Source organism: Aythya fuligula, chromosome 10 (genome assembly GCF_009819795.1).
Source record: "Aythya fuligula isolate bAytFul2 chromosome 10, bAytFul2.pri, whole genome shotgun sequence".
In the NCBI taxonomy this organism is placed as follows: domain Eukaryota; kingdom Metazoa; phylum Chordata; class Aves; order Anseriformes; family Anatidae; genus Aythya; species Aythya fuligula.
The window spans coordinates 2,310,732-2,332,725 of NC_045568.1; the positions used below are offsets into that span (position 1 = coordinate 2,310,732).

At 39.3% G+C, this 21,994-nt stretch overlaps 1 protein-coding gene across 6 annotated transcripts in view; it reads left to right on the top strand.

Moving 5' to 3' along the window:
• Positions 1-13,889, top strand: part of BICD2 (BICD cargo adaptor 2) — an 87,156-nt gene extending 73,267 nt beyond the window's left edge. The window contains exons 7-9 of one of the 6 annotated variants that reach the window (XM_032194336.1): positions 8,767-8,977; positions 10,585-10,660; positions 12,177-13,889. In XM_032194336.1, coding sequence (XP_032050227.1) covers positions 8,767-8,977; positions 10,585-10,632 — 259 coding nt within the window. In that variant the 3' untranslated portion in view covers positions 10,633-10,660; positions 12,177-13,889. Of the gene's footprint in view, positions 1-8,766 lie in introns of all 6 variants that reach the window. The other 5 variants (XM_032194335.1, XM_032194337.1, XM_032194339.1 and 2 more) reach the window with 5 other exon arrangements.
• Positions 13,890-21,994: the final 8,105 nt, after the last annotated feature.

The following is a 21,994-nucleotide window of genomic DNA, read 5'->3' on the forward strand; positions in this document are numbered from 1 at the left end:
AAAACTGTTTTGGAGACAGGTTTTAGGTGTGCTTAAAATATAAGAAGTATTAACAGCCCAATTTATTTCTTCGCCATCACAACCAACCTGCTAAAGGAGCACCTCTGAACAGTCTGCCCTAGGTCTCATTCCTGCTCTGACCAAGAGGTTTGTATCAGCAGAGACTAGTAACAAGTGATGGGGCTTTACCCTACCATGCTTGTTTCAGTGTTATGTTCCAGTGAGGTGTGAAGCAGACAGCTGCACACACCTGTCTTTTCCACAGGAAACGGACCATTTTGTAGGATGCAAGAGCTGTAGTACATGGGAGCTGAAGACTGGGCAGGAGTAAAATAACTGACCTAATTTCCTTTTTAAACCAGGATAATCCCACTAATTTGACAATACTGCCAGCTATTTTTAATAAGTAATAAAAATACAGTAAGACCAGGGGCTGGAGACAAAGGAAGACTTGCAAAATACAGATTAATAGCTTCCAGCATTAAGGTGCTATTGAGAGACTGTTGCAGCATTCTAGACAATACTGGAAGCCTAAAATTAAGCTGTCACACAAAGGAATAAATCAAGATATGCATAATGTACTAGAGAAGTATATTCAGTAGCTGCGCTGTTTAAGTCCCGATTTTCTTACTCAACACACCTGTCCCTATTGTGTGTACAAATGGACTGAAAGCACTGAGGGCTGGAATAAGATCTGCCCTGAAGAGCTGAAAATGAAATTTATCTGCTTAATTAGACTGTAATGGCTTTTACAGTCACTGTATGACAGTCAAACGTTTTGGTGGTTTATTAGTGAACTCTTCACCAGAAAGAAAGATGCACTTCTCTGTTTATGCAAAGAGAAGCTGAACAACTCTTTTGTTTTACTTTGTTGAATAGGTTTGCTCTTGCTAACAGGCAGCTTGGTTGGTGCAAAATGTAAATAAACAAGAAGGCCTGATGAATGTTCATTAGGGTGCAAGTGTTCATTAGGGTGCAGCGTTCAGCTTTATTACAAGTTGTCAAGTGGTACTTCTTTCTCTTTTATGAATACCATCTGGGTCCCACACTTCACCAGTTGAAGGAGCTGTTTGAAAGAGTATTTCCCAAAATGATGTTTCTCAAAATTTATCATACGAAATACACTGCTGTGGTTACAGTTTTGGGGAATTCTCAACGTATTTACTTAGGAATTTAAAACAGAAGAACTTGTATTAATGGGAACATCATGTGTAAAAAAAAAAAAGTCAATTTTCAAGTGCATTACTTTTCTTAACCTGAGGGTTAAAAAAAATGAAATATTTTTTTATATGGAACCATGTAAAGCCTTACTTACATGTGAGGAGGGTACTTGAGGGTTTTAGTAGCAAATTAGAGATAACATAGTTAATCTTCCTCAAACATACTGTGAGAAGAAAGTGTGATTCCTTTCTTTGCTAGACAAACAGATTCTCCTGAGTGTTTTGAATGAACTTGAAGTGAACATGTCCTGATTTGGGGTGGGAGTGAAGCAGTTTCCTTGTCTTGTAGACCAAGATAGGTTTCTGTGTTGCCTGTTAGCAATTTGTCATTCAAGCTTCAAAGGGCAATAGAGCTCGCATTTCTTAAAATTGGTTATGGGGGAAAAATAGTGCATTTAAACAGATGAAAAAAATGCAGCATGGAATTTAAGCTTGAGGCTGGCTTAGCTCAACTTTTCAGCAAGGAAGGAGGGAGTAAGATGACAGTAGGTTTCTGGTAGTTGTTTGGTGAACACCTGAAAGTCTGCTATTTCCAGAAGACACTGCAAGTGGAAATGAAGGACAGGTACACAGGCGATTCATCAATTATCAGTTCAGGTAAAAGTCCTTAAAGGATGGCTAAATGAAGCAGTTCAGTAAAGAGCAAGGGGCCAGTTTGACCATTGCTTCACAGCCAAGAAAATGCACTAAGAAAAGTTAATCCTAGACTGTGTTTAAGCTGCCTTTTCATCCAATTTTACATTTTAAAATGCAAGGTTTATTTTATTTTGTTGTGGTAGTCTTTTCCTTGAATTTGGTCTGCTAGAGATATTTATGTAAGCATATGTTTAAAAAAAAAAACTCCACTAAATATAGAAAATGTCAAAAAACATAGACAATGAAAGTACAAAATGTTTTTTACCTTTCTTTTCTGTTATTTTTGTGCTGTTTTTCTCTGTTTTTATATAGCCTGCAAGTTTATCAACTCTTTAACTTGCATGTTATGTACTACATGGACTTTTACGAGAAGATAGCATCACCGCTTCCCTTTGAAGTACCTTCTGTGTGATAGGTTACAGCCAAAGTCTTGTGGTGGATGGAGTTGCTTGCTGGGTTATTTGCTTAGGGTCAGGCAAGGAAACCAAACAGTTCTATTCACATGGAGTTGCACTTGACCTAAAAAACTGTGACAGACTTAAACTGGCTCTGAAAAGTGACTTAGGTTACATCTTCTTGTCTGTCATTAAAGACACAGGATTATCGAGTTTGCTGATACGTTTTTTTCTGTTTCTTTTCCAGAGCCTGAGAACAAGCAAGGGTAATAAGAAAACAGACATTGCTCATTCCTCTAAAATAAAGATAAAACAGTAATTAAGAAATCCAGCAGAAGCCAAAGGCTTTTGCAAGTAAAGAACAAATGTGCCTAGATGTAATTAATGGTTATCCTAATGTCCCCATGTTTCATAAACAGTAAATAACAAGAGAGTCAAACTCTGCAACAAGTCAGCGGAGGGGAGGGGACAAGGGGCAAATTTTAGAATGTACTGCATGTAATATTAGATTAAAATTACAGAGTGGTGATTATGATGGAGGAGCAGTAAATCCATGACTGTAAAAAAGAAGCTAGACTGTAGCTGTTGTTCATTAATGGAGAGAAAGTGTTTCAAATGAATATGGATGTCAGTTCAATATCATATAAGCTCTGGCGGATTGGTTTTCCAAATTTCCAAGTACTTGGGAAATATTCTTGTGTCTTTGGACATTTAAAGGCCTACAGAATATAAAGGAGCTTAAATTCTGTCAGAGAACAGTGCAGTCCTCACAGGACTTAGAGAATTATGGCTAAAGAGTCTTCACACTGGACTCTACACAGTAGAATTATTCAGCTTGCCTAAAAATATTCTGTAGGATAAATTCTCAGAGGAACCAGACACAGAAAATGTGACTTTGAAAATTTCCAGAATGAGATTCGCAGACAGGAGCAATGGAGTGCGTCCTGTTCCTACTGCTGCATCTGGAGGTGATGAGTGGCACCTGGAGAGAGAATGGCTGCACCACCAGCGCCCCTGTGAAAGTACGGAGACATCAGGCAGGACAGAGGCATTCAGCAGTGTTCCAGATGGGTTATAAGATGACATGAGTCATTTCTTGCACATAGTTGTAGCTGATGCCCTGCGCCTGTCAGTGTTCAAGAGCGCTCTATATGCTTCAGTTTTCAGGTAGCCCTGAAGTGGCCAGGCAGTTGGATTTGATGATCTTTATATGAACTCTATATTTAGAATCTTTTTATAAACTTTATATTTAGAACTATTCTTAATTCTAAAAATGCAAAATAGTCACGTTTGTAACACCAATGAGCCGGCTCTAGCTTCTAAACATGCCTAGCAATTAAAACGTCTAATGCGAGTAGTGCTGGATACATGAACACCCACCCTTGGTGAAGGTGCTCCATGTGGATAGCCCTTGCACCTGCTTTGCAACACTGAGTCCCCACTCCTCTTCCAGGTACTCCTCAAACCACCAGTGACTCCTGCCTGCCTTGGTGCTTTGTTGGAAGTCTGCTGATGCTTGCTGTTCAGGAGAGTGAAGTGCAGGAGGTCTTCCTGTGATACAATAGCAGTGCTGTAGGAATATTCGGAGTAAAGACAATGCCAGCTTCTGTCACATAGCTTGTCTAACATACTGTTTTTAATCAAATTATAAAGTGGGTTACTTTAAAATGCCTTACATGAAAACTACCACAGCAGCAGTTACTTGCAATCTGTAATTTTTTTTAGGTAGCTGTGTAGTCTTTTTTAGAAAACCATGTCTTGGTTTCATTTTGAAGTTAATAGGCAGTGTCAGCGCTCTTAGCATGTAGAAAACAAAGCGTGTACACAGATTCAGTGGTTGAGAGGAGTGGAGAGTTCAGGATTAAATCTTCCACCCCTTACTTGCTACAGCGAAGAGCTGGGAAAAACACCCTGCATGTGTGATAGCTCAAACAGTACTTCCGATCTAGCAGCATAGGATCATAAGTTTTATCCTTTAAAATGCATCTAAAAAAAAAAGTAGTAGTCATCTTTTGAATTCCAGGAGAGAGAGTTTGCCACAAAAGCTTGATCCGTTCTTGAGAGTTTTTAGCAATGGAAGTGCAGAACAGCTGCGGTGTCCAGCTCTGTGGGGCTGATCACTTGCTCTGTGCAGGAGATGGTTCTTCCAACATGCATCAAACTACAAAAGAGTTTTATGGTTTGCTTGCTTTAATAGCTCTTACTAATGGACATTGATTACTCATGGCTGATTTTAAACATCCTAGAAAACTAAAGCTAGTTATAAACTGTTCTCTGTTCTTAGTGCAGATGCCAAAGATTTATCTAAATAAAGCATTTATTGGGTTCAAACATAGAGCTCAGGTGAGTTTTTAATGCAGGGTACTGAGGAAGAAATTGCAAATGAACAACTGGCTAAAGTTTCAGTAGATATACTTGTACTTGCTTAGCTGTGATTCTGAACTGTCTAACTCTGAGGTGTGCTTTCTTTTGCCTTCTTCAGGATTCGTCCTTTATTTTACTGGTGTCTGGGTCTGCACAGTGCCCAGCTGTGCAAACTAAGGGAGGAGATGGACTGAGTATGCTTCCCAAAGAGTCTTTTAGATGCTGACCTAGCAGAGGGCTGTGGTCCCGCAGTTGGATCTGTAGGAATTTTGGTGCAGCTGAATTTGGACCAGTGTGTGGCAAACTTACCTGCCTGGAACATGCTTTTTGAAAAAATAATAAAAATAAGCAAAGCATGCTAGGGTTAAGCTTTCTAATAATTCTACTTTGATGGATTTATTTATTTATTTATTTTAGAAAAAAAGATATTCTTTTTATGGATATGCAAAACTATTGAGCTCAGGCAGACTGGGTGGGATAACGGTGAGGCTTGGTAGAAGGCATGGCTGTTTACTGCTGCCAGTGCGCAATGGCAGCCCTCTGCTTTCTGTCTCTGTGTGGCTCATGGCTCATTATCTATTTAAATGTCAGTCTTCCACTTACAAATCCAAATGGTAGTTAGCCGGTCAGTAGATCTTTTCCTCCTCTTGTGTTCCTCCTTTGGCAATATAAAATGGTTGCTCACTTTGTAGAGGACCTGGTTTTCCAGGTGGGGCAGAGGGGAAGGGAAGAAGGTGTTAAAATTCAGTTTTTAATATTACAATTTCTAATATAAAGATTTGGGTTGAAAGCAGGTGGCTACTATCCCTTACAGTTAACTCACTCCATGTTCATTTACATGTCATTTTAATTGCTTATCTTCTTAATACATTTCCCAGATTTTAATGGAAATGAAAAATAGTGAGTTTAAATCCTCCATTTCCTAATTTCTTATGTAGGTTGAGAGTTTAGTCTCTTGAGGTAGAAGTTAAAGCAGTCGATGCTTCCGTCAAGAAGCCTACTTCAGTCACGGCTCTGTCTTGTGGTCTTGCTTTCCTGGAAATTGTCTTATGGTTCTCATACTAATTGCAGAGGAGAGGAAAGTAGTATAATTATATCTATGTATGATTGGTTCCATCACTTACTTGCAGAAGAAATCTTGATTCAGTAGTGAATTTAGCTAGAAAAGGTACCAAATTTAGTACATGCTAAAGTTTAAATAAAATAATCTGTAGAGATAAGGCATAACTGGCACTTGTCAGAAGGAGTGGTATGCAGCATTTGAAAATGAGACAACTCAAATTTTCAATGATAATTTGGCTTCAGATAGTTTTAGGGGATTTAGTTTTTATTTCTCATCATAATATCTAACATCCGGAATATTTATTTCCTCTGTGTAGATGTTTATTTTAGTTGACGTTGTTTTTAAAAATCCAGTTGATGTTTCCTTAAGCTCTTTGTCTGTTGCTGTTAATTACCTGTACTAAGAAAATTGGCAACATCAAAGCGTTCTGTTCAATATCCACTTAAAAATGTGAGCATGTAAATGCACGACAGGCATGTGCTAATTTCATATTCTTTTTTAAAGCATGAAAGCTCCATTATTTTTTTCAAAGGTGTTTTTAAAACAAAGACACTTTGTGTTCTGACCTTCTAATTATTTCACATTGAGTATGCAGCTGGGAACTAGCTCAACGCATGAGCAAATGAGATCATGAAAAGGAAGGATATTGTACTGGTTTATCTGCAGAGCAACAAACATGTTGCTACATATACCATGTAGCACATTGTGCTGCTGTGGCTTCTGCTGCTAGCTTTGCATTAAGCTAAAGCAGTTAGAGCCACGTCATGTTATGGTGCTTAGGGAGGCTAACTTTTGGGTTAAGAAAATTAAACTGGGAGTTAGTGAATGGGAGGGAGGAAAGTAGGGCACATCCCACTTCACCTGGGCACACAGTGCCTGCAAATGTTTCAATCTTAGCCAGTTTTGTTAAGGAAACTGTTGCTGTGTTTTGCATTGTGTGTGGTCCCTCTGACCCTGGGCAGCCACACCTGCACCAGGATAACATTTGGTGTTGAGGCTGTATCATTTAATTTGAACTAAAAGATCAGGAAAACAGGTTCAGGGCGCAGCCACGGTAGTTAGCATTCCTGCCTCTCCCAAATCCCCTCACATGTACAAAAGAGATTCAGGTACAGTAACAATTGCAGCTGCATGCATGCTACTGATAACACTTCCTTTTTGCTGGCTGGGAAGGAAAAACTTCCTTCACAGAGATGTATGGAAAAAGTGAATTCAGGTATTCAAAATACTGAATGCTTCATTTTCTAACCACAGTCTATTGATGTTATAAACTTTTGTCCTACAGAAAGCTCGATGAGGTAATGACTGCTACAGTCATTTGAATTTGGAGTCAAATTCATGGTTTTATTTATAGCTGAGCTCACGTGCAGACTACTTTACTGCCTTCTAGGCTCTGATGAGCGTTTGTCCCTGCTATCAGGTTTGGCACAACTGACTGATCAGGAGATGTTTGGGTAATACCAGAAATGGTTAGAGAAGAGGATTAAGGGTATTCACAAGACCATGTGGGAAGTCCCTACTCTGCTTTACTGCAACTGTTTTATTTTCCACCATATATATATATATATATATATTTATATATCTATATCTATCTATCTATATATATAGATATAGATGTAGATATCTATATATATAACTATAGATGTAGATAGATAGATATCTATTTATATAGAGAGAGAGATAGATAGATAGATATATATTTTTTTTCTAAATGCAGCATTGGGGGTGAAGAAATGTGCCACTTGTGCCTTGCTGGCTTTGATAGCACTTCTCTGGTGGAAGTCAAAGCGGTAGACACCACCTTCCATAGGAGGGGAGAAAGGATTGCTATGCCTTCAAAGATTATTTTCCTCTTCTCAGACCTCCTAGGGCTGTGCCAGTCTGCCTTCCTGTCTGCTTCCACTCATGGAGGTGTATGGATTGGTTTTGTCTCATAAAGTACGTCTAACTATGCAGAGAAAATAGCAAGTGATAGGATTCAGGGGTGGTGGTGTGAATTTGTATTGCAAGATAAAGTTCTGTTCTTTTCGTTTCCCTTGTTCTCTTCCCAAGCAAATACAGTTAGGGATATAGGCCTAATTGTGCTATTTGAAGTCAGGGAGAACAGAATAGGGGACGTGATTGTATAAGCGCAGCTGATGAACCTGCACATCAATGTGGTTTCCTTCATTTTTTTGTTGTTTTTTTTTCCTTGTCATCCTTATATTACTTAACAATGGTAAATGTCCCTGAAACTCAGGGGCTTTTCCATTATTTCATTAGGAGGAACTTCTCTGCAGATAATTTGTAAATTCCAGCTGGTAGCTATGGGTAGAAAGATGAATATTCATATCTGTAACCGGTCTGCTATGTGCGATAAATATGCATGTGTGTAAAGACATGCGTTCTTTAAATTGTTCACGATGCACTGTGCAAGTTAAGTAGCTTCCAAGCTCAATGAAAATGACTGTAGATGAAACAACTTGCAGGCGTACACTTGGCTTCCCTGCAGGGTTTCTAATAACACTCAGTTCCTTTGTTTTATTATGTCAAAACTGATTTTGATGTTGAAAACTACTATGAAAGCCACTTGCTATGGAGAAAGCAGTGATAAAGCACTATTTTTTCATCAGGAATTGGAGTAGATTCTAGTACAATTATAACAATGCTGTTCAGTCTGCACTGGAAATTTGTTATTGGATTCCCTGCGTAATGTAACAACCTATGAAATTCAGGTGCTGTTCACTCAGTGTGAATCGCCATCTGAGTAGTGGCCATTTTACAGCACTCCACCCGACTGTTCCCCTCTGACTCTTTGCAGTCTCTAGCTTAGAGCTGCTGCAGGCTCTGCATAATTTGAGACAGAGATAATTTGACTGCGTTGCCTATTCCCTGCATTAGGAAGGTTAGCTGTAGGACATCTTACTCATCTTTAGGCAGGAGTAGTTTATACCAGGCTCCGTACTTTTGTTATGTTCATACACACTGAATAACAGTTTATGCAAACAACTGCAAAATTTTCAGACTTTGCTAATACCTGCTGGACACAAGGGATTCATGTTTTATAGATGGAAACGAGATTGCTAAAAATTGATATATTTCGTTGCAGATGTGATGAATATGTCACACAGCTGGATGAAATGCAGCGTCAGCTTGCAGCAGCTGAAGATGAGAAGAAGACTCTGAACTCCTTGCTTCGGATGGCTATCCAGCAGAAACTGGCACTGACCCAGCGTCTGGAGCATTTGGAGCTAGACCACGAGCAGTCCAAAAGGGTGCGCACAAAATCTGCTTCCAAAGCCAAGAGCAGTAACCCTAGTGTAAGTCATATTCGGTCCTGCGGAGACAGGTCTGAAGGATCTGTCCTTAATAACCAGGTGTTTTGTAGTGAAAAATATAAAATCTATTGTGACTAGAAGAGGTGTGTAGAAAAATCATATTATGCATCTTATTTTATGCTGTAACTGTCAGCGTAAATCCCCACTATCTAATGTCGCAGTGAGTTGGCTTGTACTAGTAAGTTGTTAAACCAGGTAATACAACTTGTATTATGGTGGTTTTAACTGTAATTCATAAGTACGGGGATGGTATTAACAAGTTAATAGTGGAAAGGAATTAGCTTTTTCCACAATTAACATGTATGAGTTTTGCTGTTTATGGTAAGTGTTAAGAGTACACCTGATATACTCTGGTTACTAATTGTAGTTTGTGTAGCACAAATGTGATCCTTTCTCCAGGGTTGCAGCAGACTTCAATAAATGCTTTCACAGACAGAAGCAAACAGAAAACTTCCCTTGCTAGTGTGACTTAAGTAGTGGTGAAAAGCACGTGTGGTAAAAAGCAAGTGTAAAGATTAGAAGTATGTCTCGAAAACTCAGAACATTTTGAAACTGGAACCAAAATTAATTTGCCTGTTATGGCAGATACTAAGAACTTGCTGTCATATCACCACTTATCAACATACTAAAGCTTTTACAGGCAATAAAAGCTGGAAAAAAAATATGGTAGGTTACATTATTTACACTCTGCTTCCCTCGCTTCAGAGGGTTAACCAGAAGAAAGTGGCACATTTATATTAAAAATATGCAATATTTACCCCATCTGGTATAAAACCTAAAATTTTGCGAATTGGGAGCCTACCTGGTAGACAGTTCTACCTGAAGAAGTTATGCTGTGGAAAAATATAATGTCTTGAAAGGATCTTTGTGGTGTCCTGTTGCTCCTTGCAGCATAACACTTTGGAAAGAATCTGTTTTATGTATTACTGTAGCCACACAACTTATCTGTGTAGAACTAATGTGACTATGGTCTAGTATTGTCAGTCACAAAACAGATTTTCTCAGCTTTCAGTATTAATCTGAACAGGATAGTATTTCAGAGCTCTGATCATTTTTTTAAATACACAGAAGATACTGCATTCATTATGCAAGAACATGTTTCACAGGGCTCTACATTATAGGCACAGGAAATTGAGCAGATCATCCACTAATTAATATTTATGAAGTAGCTTAGTATACATAATATTCTTTAAGACAAACAAACCTTTGTCTGCTATTGAACTTCTCAGAGGCCTTTTTAGCCACTCAATTTCAATATGTTTGAAAATATAAAAGTGTACTTCGTAATTGGTGCCTATATAAGAGAAAAAAGATTGAAAAAGTTGTTTCTAAAATTGTGGAAAATTTGTGGAGCACAACAAGGCACACTTTTTTTCCCCTTTAAAACAGTTTTAAAGTGCCTAGCCTCAAACTTTATTTTAATGTAAAGCCCTGTTCATTTTGTACTCTTTCAGATAATTTTGTATGCCTATAGTATTACTTAAAAGCAATGCGAGACTGCACAGTTGTCTGCTTGATAGTGATGTTTTATAAAGCCATTCTAATATTCCTGGTGTGGTACTGCCTCATCTCACTACCATTTCTTATAGATGATCAGCAGCTTGCTTCCTGTGCATTGCCGCTCTGCCTATAAGTAGTCAGGAGATATCACAATACTAATATAAGGTAATAAGGAGCACAGCTTGTTTTCCCAGTGAGGGGAAACCACTTGGGATTTCAGCTTCCCAGATATTAGAAGTGGGGGAAGAAAAAAAGACTTAGGAACTCCTACAATGAGACTTCAAATGGAATTGTGGAAACTTTGCTGCAAAGCTGATAAACATGAGGATGCCTCAGTCAAATGCCAGAATTACATTTGACGATATTGAGAGGGGGGGAAAAACCCAAGTGATTTAAGTCTGGTATGTTGCTCAAACGGCACTGCTTGAAGTTTAAATTAATAGTAATTCTGGCCTTAGAAAATAGGCTCTGTGCATCTGTTATTACTTTTTAAGAAAACATTGAATTCTCCTGAATTTGAGCTTTAATATTGCTAAGTAGCAGGTTTGATATTTTTAGAAGCAAGACATCTTTTAACAATTTTCAATCCTGCTTTCTCTTTTTTGCTGCACAATCTTCCAAAAGGCCTTTATTCTTCTCATTCCTGCATTAAGTGTAATTTAAAAATACTTTGTAAAAGCAGGCATTTGAGTGCTAACTTTCCTTGCTCCAGTAGAAACAGTTACAATTTTGCTTCCACTATGATAGGGAGCTTTTTACCGCATCTGTGTCTCTGGCAGTATTTTCACTAAATACTAATGGAAAAAAAAGTAAATTTGAGAAACTAATTGAATGCATTGGTAGGCTTTTTCAAATTAACTGGAACTTTATAGAATGATTTCAATGTTATCAAGGCAGTGACTATTACTATTGGTCTCGGCTCTCACTTTTCAGTTCCAAGAATGAACAGTTTTGCTATTAGCACAATAGTCTTAGTAATCGTTTCTACCTTCATTCATTTCTGTGGATCTATAAATTAAAAACGAAAGACAAACCTTACTGCTGCTTGAGCTTGATAAGGTTATGGTTAAACTTTTAGCACCTGTTATGAAAAAGAAATGAGCCATGGTGGTAAGGTGACTTGATCCTGCTGTTTGTATTTTTAGATGATGATTATATTTAAGATTGAGGCTTGTAATTATTGATTAACAATTTCTTAAAATGTACGTTTGCTGTAAGTCTTTCATATCACTTTCAATGGGTTGGGCTAAAGCATGGAAAATTTCTTAAGCTGTCACCTACCTCTGCAAGCAGGCTGTTCTGAAGGATACTGCTCTTTGCATTGGCCTGCATGATACACTGACCTGCATGTTTCTGGACAACCTAAAGCTTCACTGAAAATGTTTCTTGCACATTCATTGCTGTTAGCTTGTGCTTGAACAGCATATCTTTATTCAGTACTTGTAAGAAACTTTCTTTCTGCAAAGCTGTTGCTTCCAGGCTAAACTCATAAAACGTTGTTTCATCAGCTTGGAAAGCATCTTTGAGCTAAATTTGCTGCTTCATCCCTAGTAAGCTAACAGATACCCTCAACTGACTAACCCGCTATGGAGCTTTTGCAGCACATTGTATTAAGTTGTCAGTTCTTTGAGAAATAAACACAGTTTTTTTTCTAATGCTTTGTTTTTCTTCCATTTTTCAGCTGTAGAATAGTCCATGGAGAAGGCCTTTCCAACAGTGCAACAACATTTCTTACCCTCTTTCATTATGGTTAAAAGTGGTAGCCCATTGCACAAAGAATGCAAACCACTGACCTGATCCTAACTTTTGAGAACACCTTTTCCTATATACTACCTGAAACTTCTCTTTTATATCTCGAGCTATAAAACAAACAAGCTTTACCTATAAGTGCTGCTGCAGTAAGAAAACTTACAAGTGCTGAAGAAACCTACTTCAAATGTAATGATCACCATATTAGTTTATGATCTACTAGAAATGTTCCGATGGGGGGAATTTCTTATTTCATTGCAGATGCTCATTTTTTATCTGATTCTTAAACTGTGCACTTTTGATATTTTGATATTTTTCTTTAGCTTCTTTAATTCCTTATGTAGAAGAGTTTATATAAATGCAGTGGCTTGTGCTTATAGTTTCTCTCCAACTTCAGCTTGTGACTGTTGATTTCTACATCAGCATGTGGCAGAGATGGTTTTTTTTTTTGGCTCTAGATGTGTTTAGAAAAGAGTTTCAACAAAAAAAACGACACAGGAGCTCTGCTAAACTATGTGTGTGCTGTGCTTCAGCAGCTTTTTTGTTATGAAATATTAAGCTTTATATGTTTAAATTACTGATTTTTTTTGACTGCCATGTTCATTAAGAAATCCAGGGTATTCAAATTCTGGGGTTTTTTTCATATTGTATTATTATTCTTAGGAATAGTTCAATGTAACAAGAAGAAAACTTGACTTTGCTCTGGTTAAAACAGTAATAGGCACTTGAAAAATATTAAATAAGTAGTATTACCTATAAATTCCAGAATTCCTGGGTTTTAGGAAGTTGAAGTATTATTGATTAACAGAATTTTATACAACTGTACCAGTTAAATTCCAAATTGGAATTGTTTTGTTACTTTTTCATTTTTATTGTGCCAAATTATGGTACATTTAGAAAGAAAAATTCTAAAGTTGTCAATGATAGGGTGTTACATATCAGCGCCTTTCTGTCGTTAATTATTGCCAGTAGTGCCTTTAATCATTTTAAGGAAGAATCTTAGAATAGCTAGGTCTACACACGAAGAAATGGAATGGCTGTTTTGGAATTTAGTCAAGATGTGGAGCAATAAGTGCAAAGTGAACTCCCCCTTCGCACATTTTTAATGGGTAGTCTTATTATAATAGAGATTATATATTCAAGGAATTGTAAAAAATTCTGTTAGTCAATGATATTTCATCATGCAAATCCTTGCAAATTCAGGGGAATAGAGGGGAGAAAAATAAACAAACCTGAATACACTTTGGGAACCAAATGGACTCATGTTGAACAGATGAGCAAGATGTATTAACACATTTGTGGTAACAGTACAGAGAGCGTATTGGGAATATTGATGTTATGTTAGCTTTGTTTGGTGGTGGATGCAGTTAACCATAGTATTGTTTGCAAATGTGAACAACAAAACATTAATATCTTCTCTTGCATGTTATATCTAATCATTGTAGTTTCAGGAAACAGAAACAGAAGTGCATCAACAAGCTGTACCTACCTCTCTGGTGCTGTTTGTTGAGGCTCATGTGAATGATTAAATTGGTACTTGCTGGGGGGGAGCTTTCCCACTCCTCAAAAAAAGTACAAATTGAAATAATATTGACAGTGGGAAAAGATTTCTGTTTGCTGGAAAAAAAAAACAAAAACAAAAACACAGACATTATTATTCCTAGATGTGGGGACTTAATATTTCCATCTTCTGTTACAGTATTGATTCATAAGAAATATTGTTGCATTTAAAATTACTACATTTGTATGTGGGTATTTATTTGAAATGATGTCGAAGTACTGTATTATGTTCTATGTGCATTACCTTTTAGTGGTGGATTGGTCTCCATTTAATGTCCTATGCATGTATTCTTGCCAAGTAACCTTTACACAGATATGGAAAAAAAATGTTAAAGAGAAAAATGTGGAAACTGATTCTTAAAAGTATAACTGTGTGTTAATTGGATAACCTTAGGAGACATAGAGGGCGAAATGTTACTTCCAAATTAATACAAAAAGTGTTTAATGTAGGAAAGCAATCTGCCTGCGTAAAGGTAGTCACATTGGCAGTATCAATAAAAGAGAAAAGGAATCACGTTTTCTGCTTGTGTTTTTTTCATTTGTTTCATTTTGGTTTTGTTTTAGAAAGCACCATATTAATTGGTCAGTCTTCCTAATCTGTTTTCAGTGTGGGGATAAATAAATCCAGTTTCTCTCAGATAAAAGTAAACTTAAAGCTGTTTGCTGCAGAACTAGAAAATTAATTCTTTATGCTCATATTTGCATAGCGTCATCCTCTGTGCTTCTTCGTGAGTCTTTCCTGGATTAGTTCTGGCCTGGATCAGACCAGTTTAATCTGTTTCACTGAATGGCCATGCAAACACTTGTACTGGTACAGGAAGGGGTTACACATTATTTGTCACCAGCATGGTGATGGTAAGACTAATGCTTTTGGTAGTAGTGGTGACACATGTTCCTGAAATTACATATTAATTGCTCATATGTTCTTCAAAATATGGTAAGAATTAACAAACAACCCCCCCTTTTTTTTTTTTTTTTTTTTTTTTTTTTTTAAGTCTGAGGGGTGAGGCTAAAGTTTGTCATATCTATGGAAGGATATTCCTGTATCAATTAATCAATACTGACCTGCAGGCATATTAAATATGATTTTATGCTACTGTGCAAATCTCACTTTCCCCAGGTAGGATTCTTAGAACCATTCTGCTGATCATTAATATACCTGGCAGCAGTTGGTTTTATTACACCAGCTAATCCAAGTCATTTATAACTTGTGAGTGGCTTAACAATTTCTACTCAAAACTTGAAAAGGCTTGTTGAATTGTGTGCATTTAACTAGCAGAGCGTGTTTGCTACGACACTTGGCCTTATCATGTAGCTTTACATTAGCTATAAAGGGAGCTTTATCTGCAGTTCGATGTAAGGGATGAACATTAATACACATGCATGAAAGCAACAGAACAAGAAGAGACCTGTGTAGAATCGTTAAATACTAAAACAGTGTGATTCAAAATGCTTTAGTAGGAAAACAGCAAAAGGGAAGGAGAATATTTAGCTTAAAAGCTCACGTAGCAAATGACTGTGTGTTAAAAAGATCAATTTCTTTGTTTTCTGTGTAGAAGAAATACAGTGCCTGCAGGGGAATGTCAATTACGCTGAGTTGGGAGGGTGGGACACTGGCTGCGTTCCAGGCTGCAGATGTTGCTGTATTTAGTTGTAGAGAAAGGAATCTACCAGCTTATGTGACACCCATGCTTGCCACAGAAGTAGTAATTCAATAGGATCACTTGTTTCTTGCAAGTAGGGCTTGAAAAAAGCAACTAACTTCTCAGAGGAGAAACAGGGCAGATTTTTGGAAGTACTTAGATGCCAAAAGGTAAGAAAGCCTGAAAGTCCCCAGGTACATAGGATGGTAAAATTCGGCTACAAGTGTTTACAAAGGTTACAATTTTATAAAAATATTAACATTTTTGTCGTTTTCAAAGGCTGATGATGCAGATTGATCTACAACACCAGGTAAAAATATGTTTGCAGCCCAAGGACTTAATTAAAACAATGAAGAATTATACAGATCTGTTCTGTGAGCTAAAAAATTAGCACAGCAGCTAGCATTTATATATAAAAGCTTCAAGCAAACATTTATTGGTGGTTGTTGGGAAAAACTCTCATATAAGCTACTCAGGATGTCTTCATCTTACTCCTTAGTGTTTTTTCCAAGAGCTTTGCTGGCCTTTCCCAGTAAAGGACAGGGATTGCTGCTTCTCTTTGCAAGGGCAAATTTCCACAGGAAGGAGCTACCACAGCTGCGCGGTGGGCTTTCTTCCCTTGGATGCTGCACGTGGGGTCTCCAAGGTAATCTGAGGCCTGATCTCGTGCATCGAGTCTGCGTCAGTCAGCCTGTCCTTATCCAGCCCTGTGATGTTACAGAATCACAGAATTTCTAGGTTGGAAGAGATCATCGAGTTGGAAGAGATCATCGAGTCCAACCTCTGACCTAACGTTAGCAGTCTCCACTAAACCATATCCCTAAGCTCTACATCTTAACGTCTTTTGAAGACTTCCAGGGATGGTGGCTCCACCACTTCCCTGGGCAGCCTGTTCCAGTGCCTCACAACCCTTTCAGTGAAGAAGTTCTTCCTAACATCTAACCTAAAACTCCCCTGGCGCAACTTAAGCCCATTCCCCCTCGTCCTGTCACCAGGCACGTGGGAGAACAGGCCAACCCCCACCTCGCTACAGCCTCCCTTGAGGTACCCATAGAGAGCGATAAGGTCGCCCCTGAGCCTCCTCTTCTCCAGGCTGAACAAGCCCAGCTCCCTCAGCCGCTCCTCGTAGGACTTGTTCTCCAGGCCCCTCACCAGCTTCGTCACCCTTCTCTGCACCCGCTCAAGCACCTCGATGTCCTTCTTGTAGCGAGGGGCCCAAAACTGAACACAGTACTCGAGGTGCGGCCTCACCAGAGCCAAGTATCAGGGGGACGATCACCTCCCTAGCCCTGCTGGCCACACTGTTTCTTATGCAAGCCAGGATGCCGTTGGCCTTCTTGGCCACCTGAGCACACTGCTGGCTCATATTCAGCCGACTATCCACCATCACTCCCAGGTACTTCTCTGCCTGGCAGCTCTCCAACCACTCATCTCCCAGCCTGTAGCTCTGCTTGGGGTTATTGCGCCCCAGGTGCAGGACCTGGCACTTGGCCTTGTTGAACTTCATACAGTTGACCTCAGCCCATCGGTGCAGCCTATCCAGATCCTCCTGCAGAGCTTTCCTACCCTTGAGCAGATTGACACACGCACCTAACTTGGTGTCATCTGCAAACTTACTGAGGGTGCACTCAATGCCCTCGTCCAGATCATCGATGAAGATATTAAAGAGGACCGGCCCCAGCACCGAGCCCTGGGGGACGCCACTAGTGACTGGCCTCCAACTGGACTTGACTCCATTCACCACGACTCTTTGGGCCCGGCTATCCAGCCAGTTTCTAACCCAATGAAGCGTGCGCCAGTCCAAGCCAAGAGCAGCCAGTTTCTTGAGGAGAATGCTGTGGGAGACGGTGTCAAAAGCCTTGCTGAAGTCAAGGTAGACCACATCCACAGCCTTTCCCTCATCCACCCAGCGCGTCACTTTGTCATAGAAGGAGATCAGGTTCGTCAAGCAGGACCTGCCTTTCATAAACCCATGCTGACTGGGCCTGATCGCCTGCTTGCCCTGCAAGTGCTGCGTGATGACTCTCAGGAGGATCTGCTCCATGAGATTCCCTGGCACTGAGGTCAAACTGACAGGCCTGTAGTTTCCCAGGTCTGCCCTCCGGCCCTTCTTGTAGATGGGCGTCACGTTTGCTAGCTGCCAGTCAACTGGGACCTCCCCCGATCACCAGGACTGCCAATAAATGATGGCAAGTGGCTTGGCCAGCTCCTCTGCCAGTTCTCTCAGTACCCTCGGGTGGATCCCATCCGGCCCCATCGACTTGTGCACATCCAAGTGCTGTACCAGGTCACCAACCAGTTCTTCATGGATAGTGAGGGCCACATCCTGCTCCCCAAGCATGTTGGGACATGCTGTTCTTAAATCAGCAGATTTGACAACTGTCAAGTGAAGTGCCTCTAAGATGACAAGACTTAGGTCCTTTAAGTGTTAAAAAAATAATAAAATAAGATGCTGGATCTGGTTGTAGATATTTAATTCAGAAATAGTCTAATAAAATACAAGTTGGAGAGATTGGAGCAGTGTATTGAAAGCCAATTTCTACATTATGCTGGAAAAAAATAAATGTAATTAAAACCTAATTATATGCATGCATATACTGATATTTAACTAGAATTATTTATATATATATAAAAATATATATACTATATATACTATATATATTATATATATGCAATGCTTTAGCATACATTATATAAATGCACTACCTACTGATTAAGGATAAATACATGAGTAGGCTTGAGTTAGCTACGTTTAGTTTAAGTGAATTTAAGCTGGGCTTAAGTAAGTGAAAAATACACACCCAGGTTTCCACCAGCTTAATAAGTAAGAGTCCAGAGTTGGTTAACTAAGCTGAAAATGTTTTTATGGGCAGAACCCACAAATGCTATGGCTTTTCACTGGATCAATTGTCTGCATAGAAGGACAAGCTGTGAAGGTGAAAAACGTACCTGCACAGTTCTCTTCTTATTCCAATAATTTTTACCAACTTAATTTATTTATTTTTAAAGCAACTGATTTTATTTTTTTTAATATCAGCAGGTGGACATCTGAGTTATATGTTTTATGCTAAAATACACAACAGGCAGGGGAAACTTTAAAATGGAAGATTTAGTGTATAGTTTTAAAGAGGTTATACACTTTAAAGGAGCAGGTTATTTTAAAATAAATTCTTGCCAGTGTTTGCAAAATCCATTAATCTAAATAAATATTTTCTTGTATTTTTCCAAACTGATTATTTCTGCTTTTCAAACAGTAATGTACATGAGGAGTTCCAAACCCCCACATTTAAGTTTAGGGAGAGAAGGAAAGTTTATTTCAGTGCTGGCTGTTGCATTATTGATTGACATTAAAAAGATAATTTTTCCTTTATCTTCTGCTTGAAACATTGCTCCTTATTTATTTTTTTAAAAACAGCAACTTCAGATTAAAACAGTAACCCAGTATTCAGGTACATGCTAACTGAAAGCAAAGTTAAACGCTCAATATGGCAATTTCATAATAAAAAATATTTTCCCCTTTGTGGTGATGAGACTATTCCTAACTAGGACAGTTTGTATCCTTATTCTAAATTATATCAAGTAAACAGGCAGCTTCTACTTATGTCAAACATTATTGGTCTTATTTTCCTGTATTAACTCTAACCTAGAACTCAAATTAATGTAGCTCAAGGCTTTACTAAGGGATAAAGAGTAAAGAATTTGATCCAGCAGCAGAACTTTGGCTTCCTGTTATCTCCAAATGAACAATGAGTCTTTATTCAGCCAATTATCGAAGTCTTAGAGGTAAGACTTAGTATCCCTCTGTTTAGAGGACAGACATCTCTCAAGGAGAAGACCTATGAGCCTAGCCTATTGACAGCTTCGGGACGAGGTTTTTAAGTATCTAAAGAATAGCCTTATTCAGATGAGGAAAGAATTAATTGATTTTAGCTGGAAGTTTTGTGGTTATTTAGTAACGGCTCTCAAAAATAAATTTAGGTTTTGTGAAAGCAAATTCTTTGTGGTTTTGTCTTTCTCCACAGAGACAGAATTCCTAGCCATCAGCTATCTCCAGTCCATGCATGCTTTTCATGCTTAGGGAGGGGAGGCAAGGCTTGCTGATTAGTGCAAATACTTGAGTCAAACAGCAGAGAGCTCAAGCGTGACTACAACAGCCAGAGCCAAGGAACCTGGAGGCAGTGAAGGTCACCTGCATGCTCTCAGCTGCAGCTACTGCTGGCTGGTTTAGCACTGCTAGCTGCCCTCCACTGCAGCCTGACATGCCTGAGGTTTGTCGTGCTTCAGGTCTGGTGGCAAAAAGTTGGGGGTTACTCTTTCTTTCCTGACTCCCAATGCTTTAAGCTGCAGATCCGATCAGGGTAACCGGGCAGATTCAAGATGGAGTGCAATTGTCAGACACAGTAAGGTGGGAGGAACAAAGCCACCTTGCCACATAAGACCTACTGGCTGTTTCACAGGGCAGTTCACCATCGCTGGCTCCTGGTTATGCTGCTGGGTGACTCACCAGAGGTGGTGGAATAGAAGTTGACTTTGCCAGGTGAGGTGGCACCTCCTAGGCATCTGTGAATTACTTCTTCCTAGGGGCTGCCAATGGTACCACATGCATGAATTTGCATCCCTGGGAGTTGGCTTAAGGGTTCGAGATTTCCTTAAACTGCTCTTTTTAGGAACAATTCTAGAAAGTACAGAAAGAGAGAAGTTTGCATTTTTTGATTTTCTACTTTTTCTCCTTGGTGCTACATGGATGAAGCCTAGGTATATTTCCTTTCCTTTAAATAATGAAGTCATATACATACATATACATATATATATATATATGTTTCCAATTGGAATGTTTATTTTCTGCAAATACCATTTGCTTAAAGCTTGTTCAGCCTTTAATTGGAACAATGAGGGTGTGGAATAGCTGAGAATATTTCTTCTAGGAGCTCCATTATGCAGCAGCTAAAGTGTCTTTCATCAACTCAGTAAAATACAGAGTTAGGATCTTGGCGATGTTTACAACCCCCTTCTGCTGTGCACTGTCAATAATAGAACTAGAATTACAGCCCAGGCAAGGGCTGAGATCTAGAAATGATGTTCATGTTCTGATCCATGCCTTTCTCTTCTCACCTTTGTTTCTTATTACCTTCATCATCACCGTGATCTTTCCTGATTCCCTTTCTGAGGCGGGTTAGACTCTTCATTTTCATCTGAACGGCTCTTTCCAGAGGAGCCAGGTGAGACACTCACTTTTGCTGCTTCATCCTGTCTGTGGAGCTCAGGCCTCTTCTGAGAAACCTGACATAGCATCCCCTAGCAAAGGGGCAATGAATATTTCTTATTCTGTCTCTGTGTCATTTGTAGGTGGCAAAATTGCCACTGCTGCCACTCCCATTCTGCTGAAGGCCAGTTCCCAGCAGTGCTGTTTCAGAGGGCATGTTGCTTTCATAGAGGCAAAAGCAGCCACTGTTTCTGTCCCAAATACCTACCTGCAGACAGACTGTAGGGTTTCTGTGGGGATAAGGAAAAGTGGCAGGAGGAGAAATGAGGAAGTGGGGAAAAGTGTAAGCATGAGGCAGATAAAACGTGACAGAAGAGAGCGAGGGATTCAAGAATACGAAGGATGCAGCAAGGAAAAAATGGCAACAATGGATGAGGATGGACTGTTGGAGCAACTCGGAGCAGCTGAAGCTGTTGTGGGCACGCATTTTTTGGCATAAAGCCTAGGAACAACTCAATTCCAAAAAAGCAGCTGGCAAATGATTGCAGTCTGGTAGTAGAGACTGCACAGTGTGCCCTTCTCCATCTTAAAGGGAGCAGCTAGCTCATGTATTAGCCATTGGGCTAGGAAAAGGCACGTCAGACTACAGAAAGAAGGGCAATTAGGCAGACAGGCAGGAAAGCTGGACAGGGCCACAGAGAGCTACAAGATGGGTACAGGGGATGTGTTGGTCAGTCCCGGAGCATTTTAGAATTTAATATTCACACCCATGGTATTACTGCGATAACAACAGAGTGCCCAGCTCTACCTTTTTCATTCAGAGCTTGCCATCTCTGCAGCAGCTCTGCAACTTTTGTCCTTCCTTCAGGCTACACTCAATGCACACAGCTAAAATGTAAGTGCAGATGCTGTTGTAAGTCTGCTGTAGTGGTACCTTACAGCAGCACTACGTTTACTTAAAAACAAAGAACAAAAAAAAAAAATCAGTGTTGTTGTGGTTATGGACTGCTAGGGCTCCTGACCCAAAACAAAACGACATGTAGCAGAATACACTGGACAGTCTAATACTGGTGTAAGTAGCATGAAGAAGTGAGCTTGAAGAGAGTAGAGGAAAAGTAAGAGTGTGAGACTCACTAGCTAGGACACCTGTCTGTTGAAAACTTGGCAGGATTGCTTGTTCTTTGACCTTTTATGGCTGTTTTTTATTCTCAGTGCACAGCATATCAAAGCATACATTTGGGCAGATGTTTTAAACCAGTCTGCTGGTACAAATTTTATGCAGGCTGGCTGGAGGATCTGGCCAAGGTGAAGGTGCCTGTTCAGTCATATACTCTATCAAGTCTT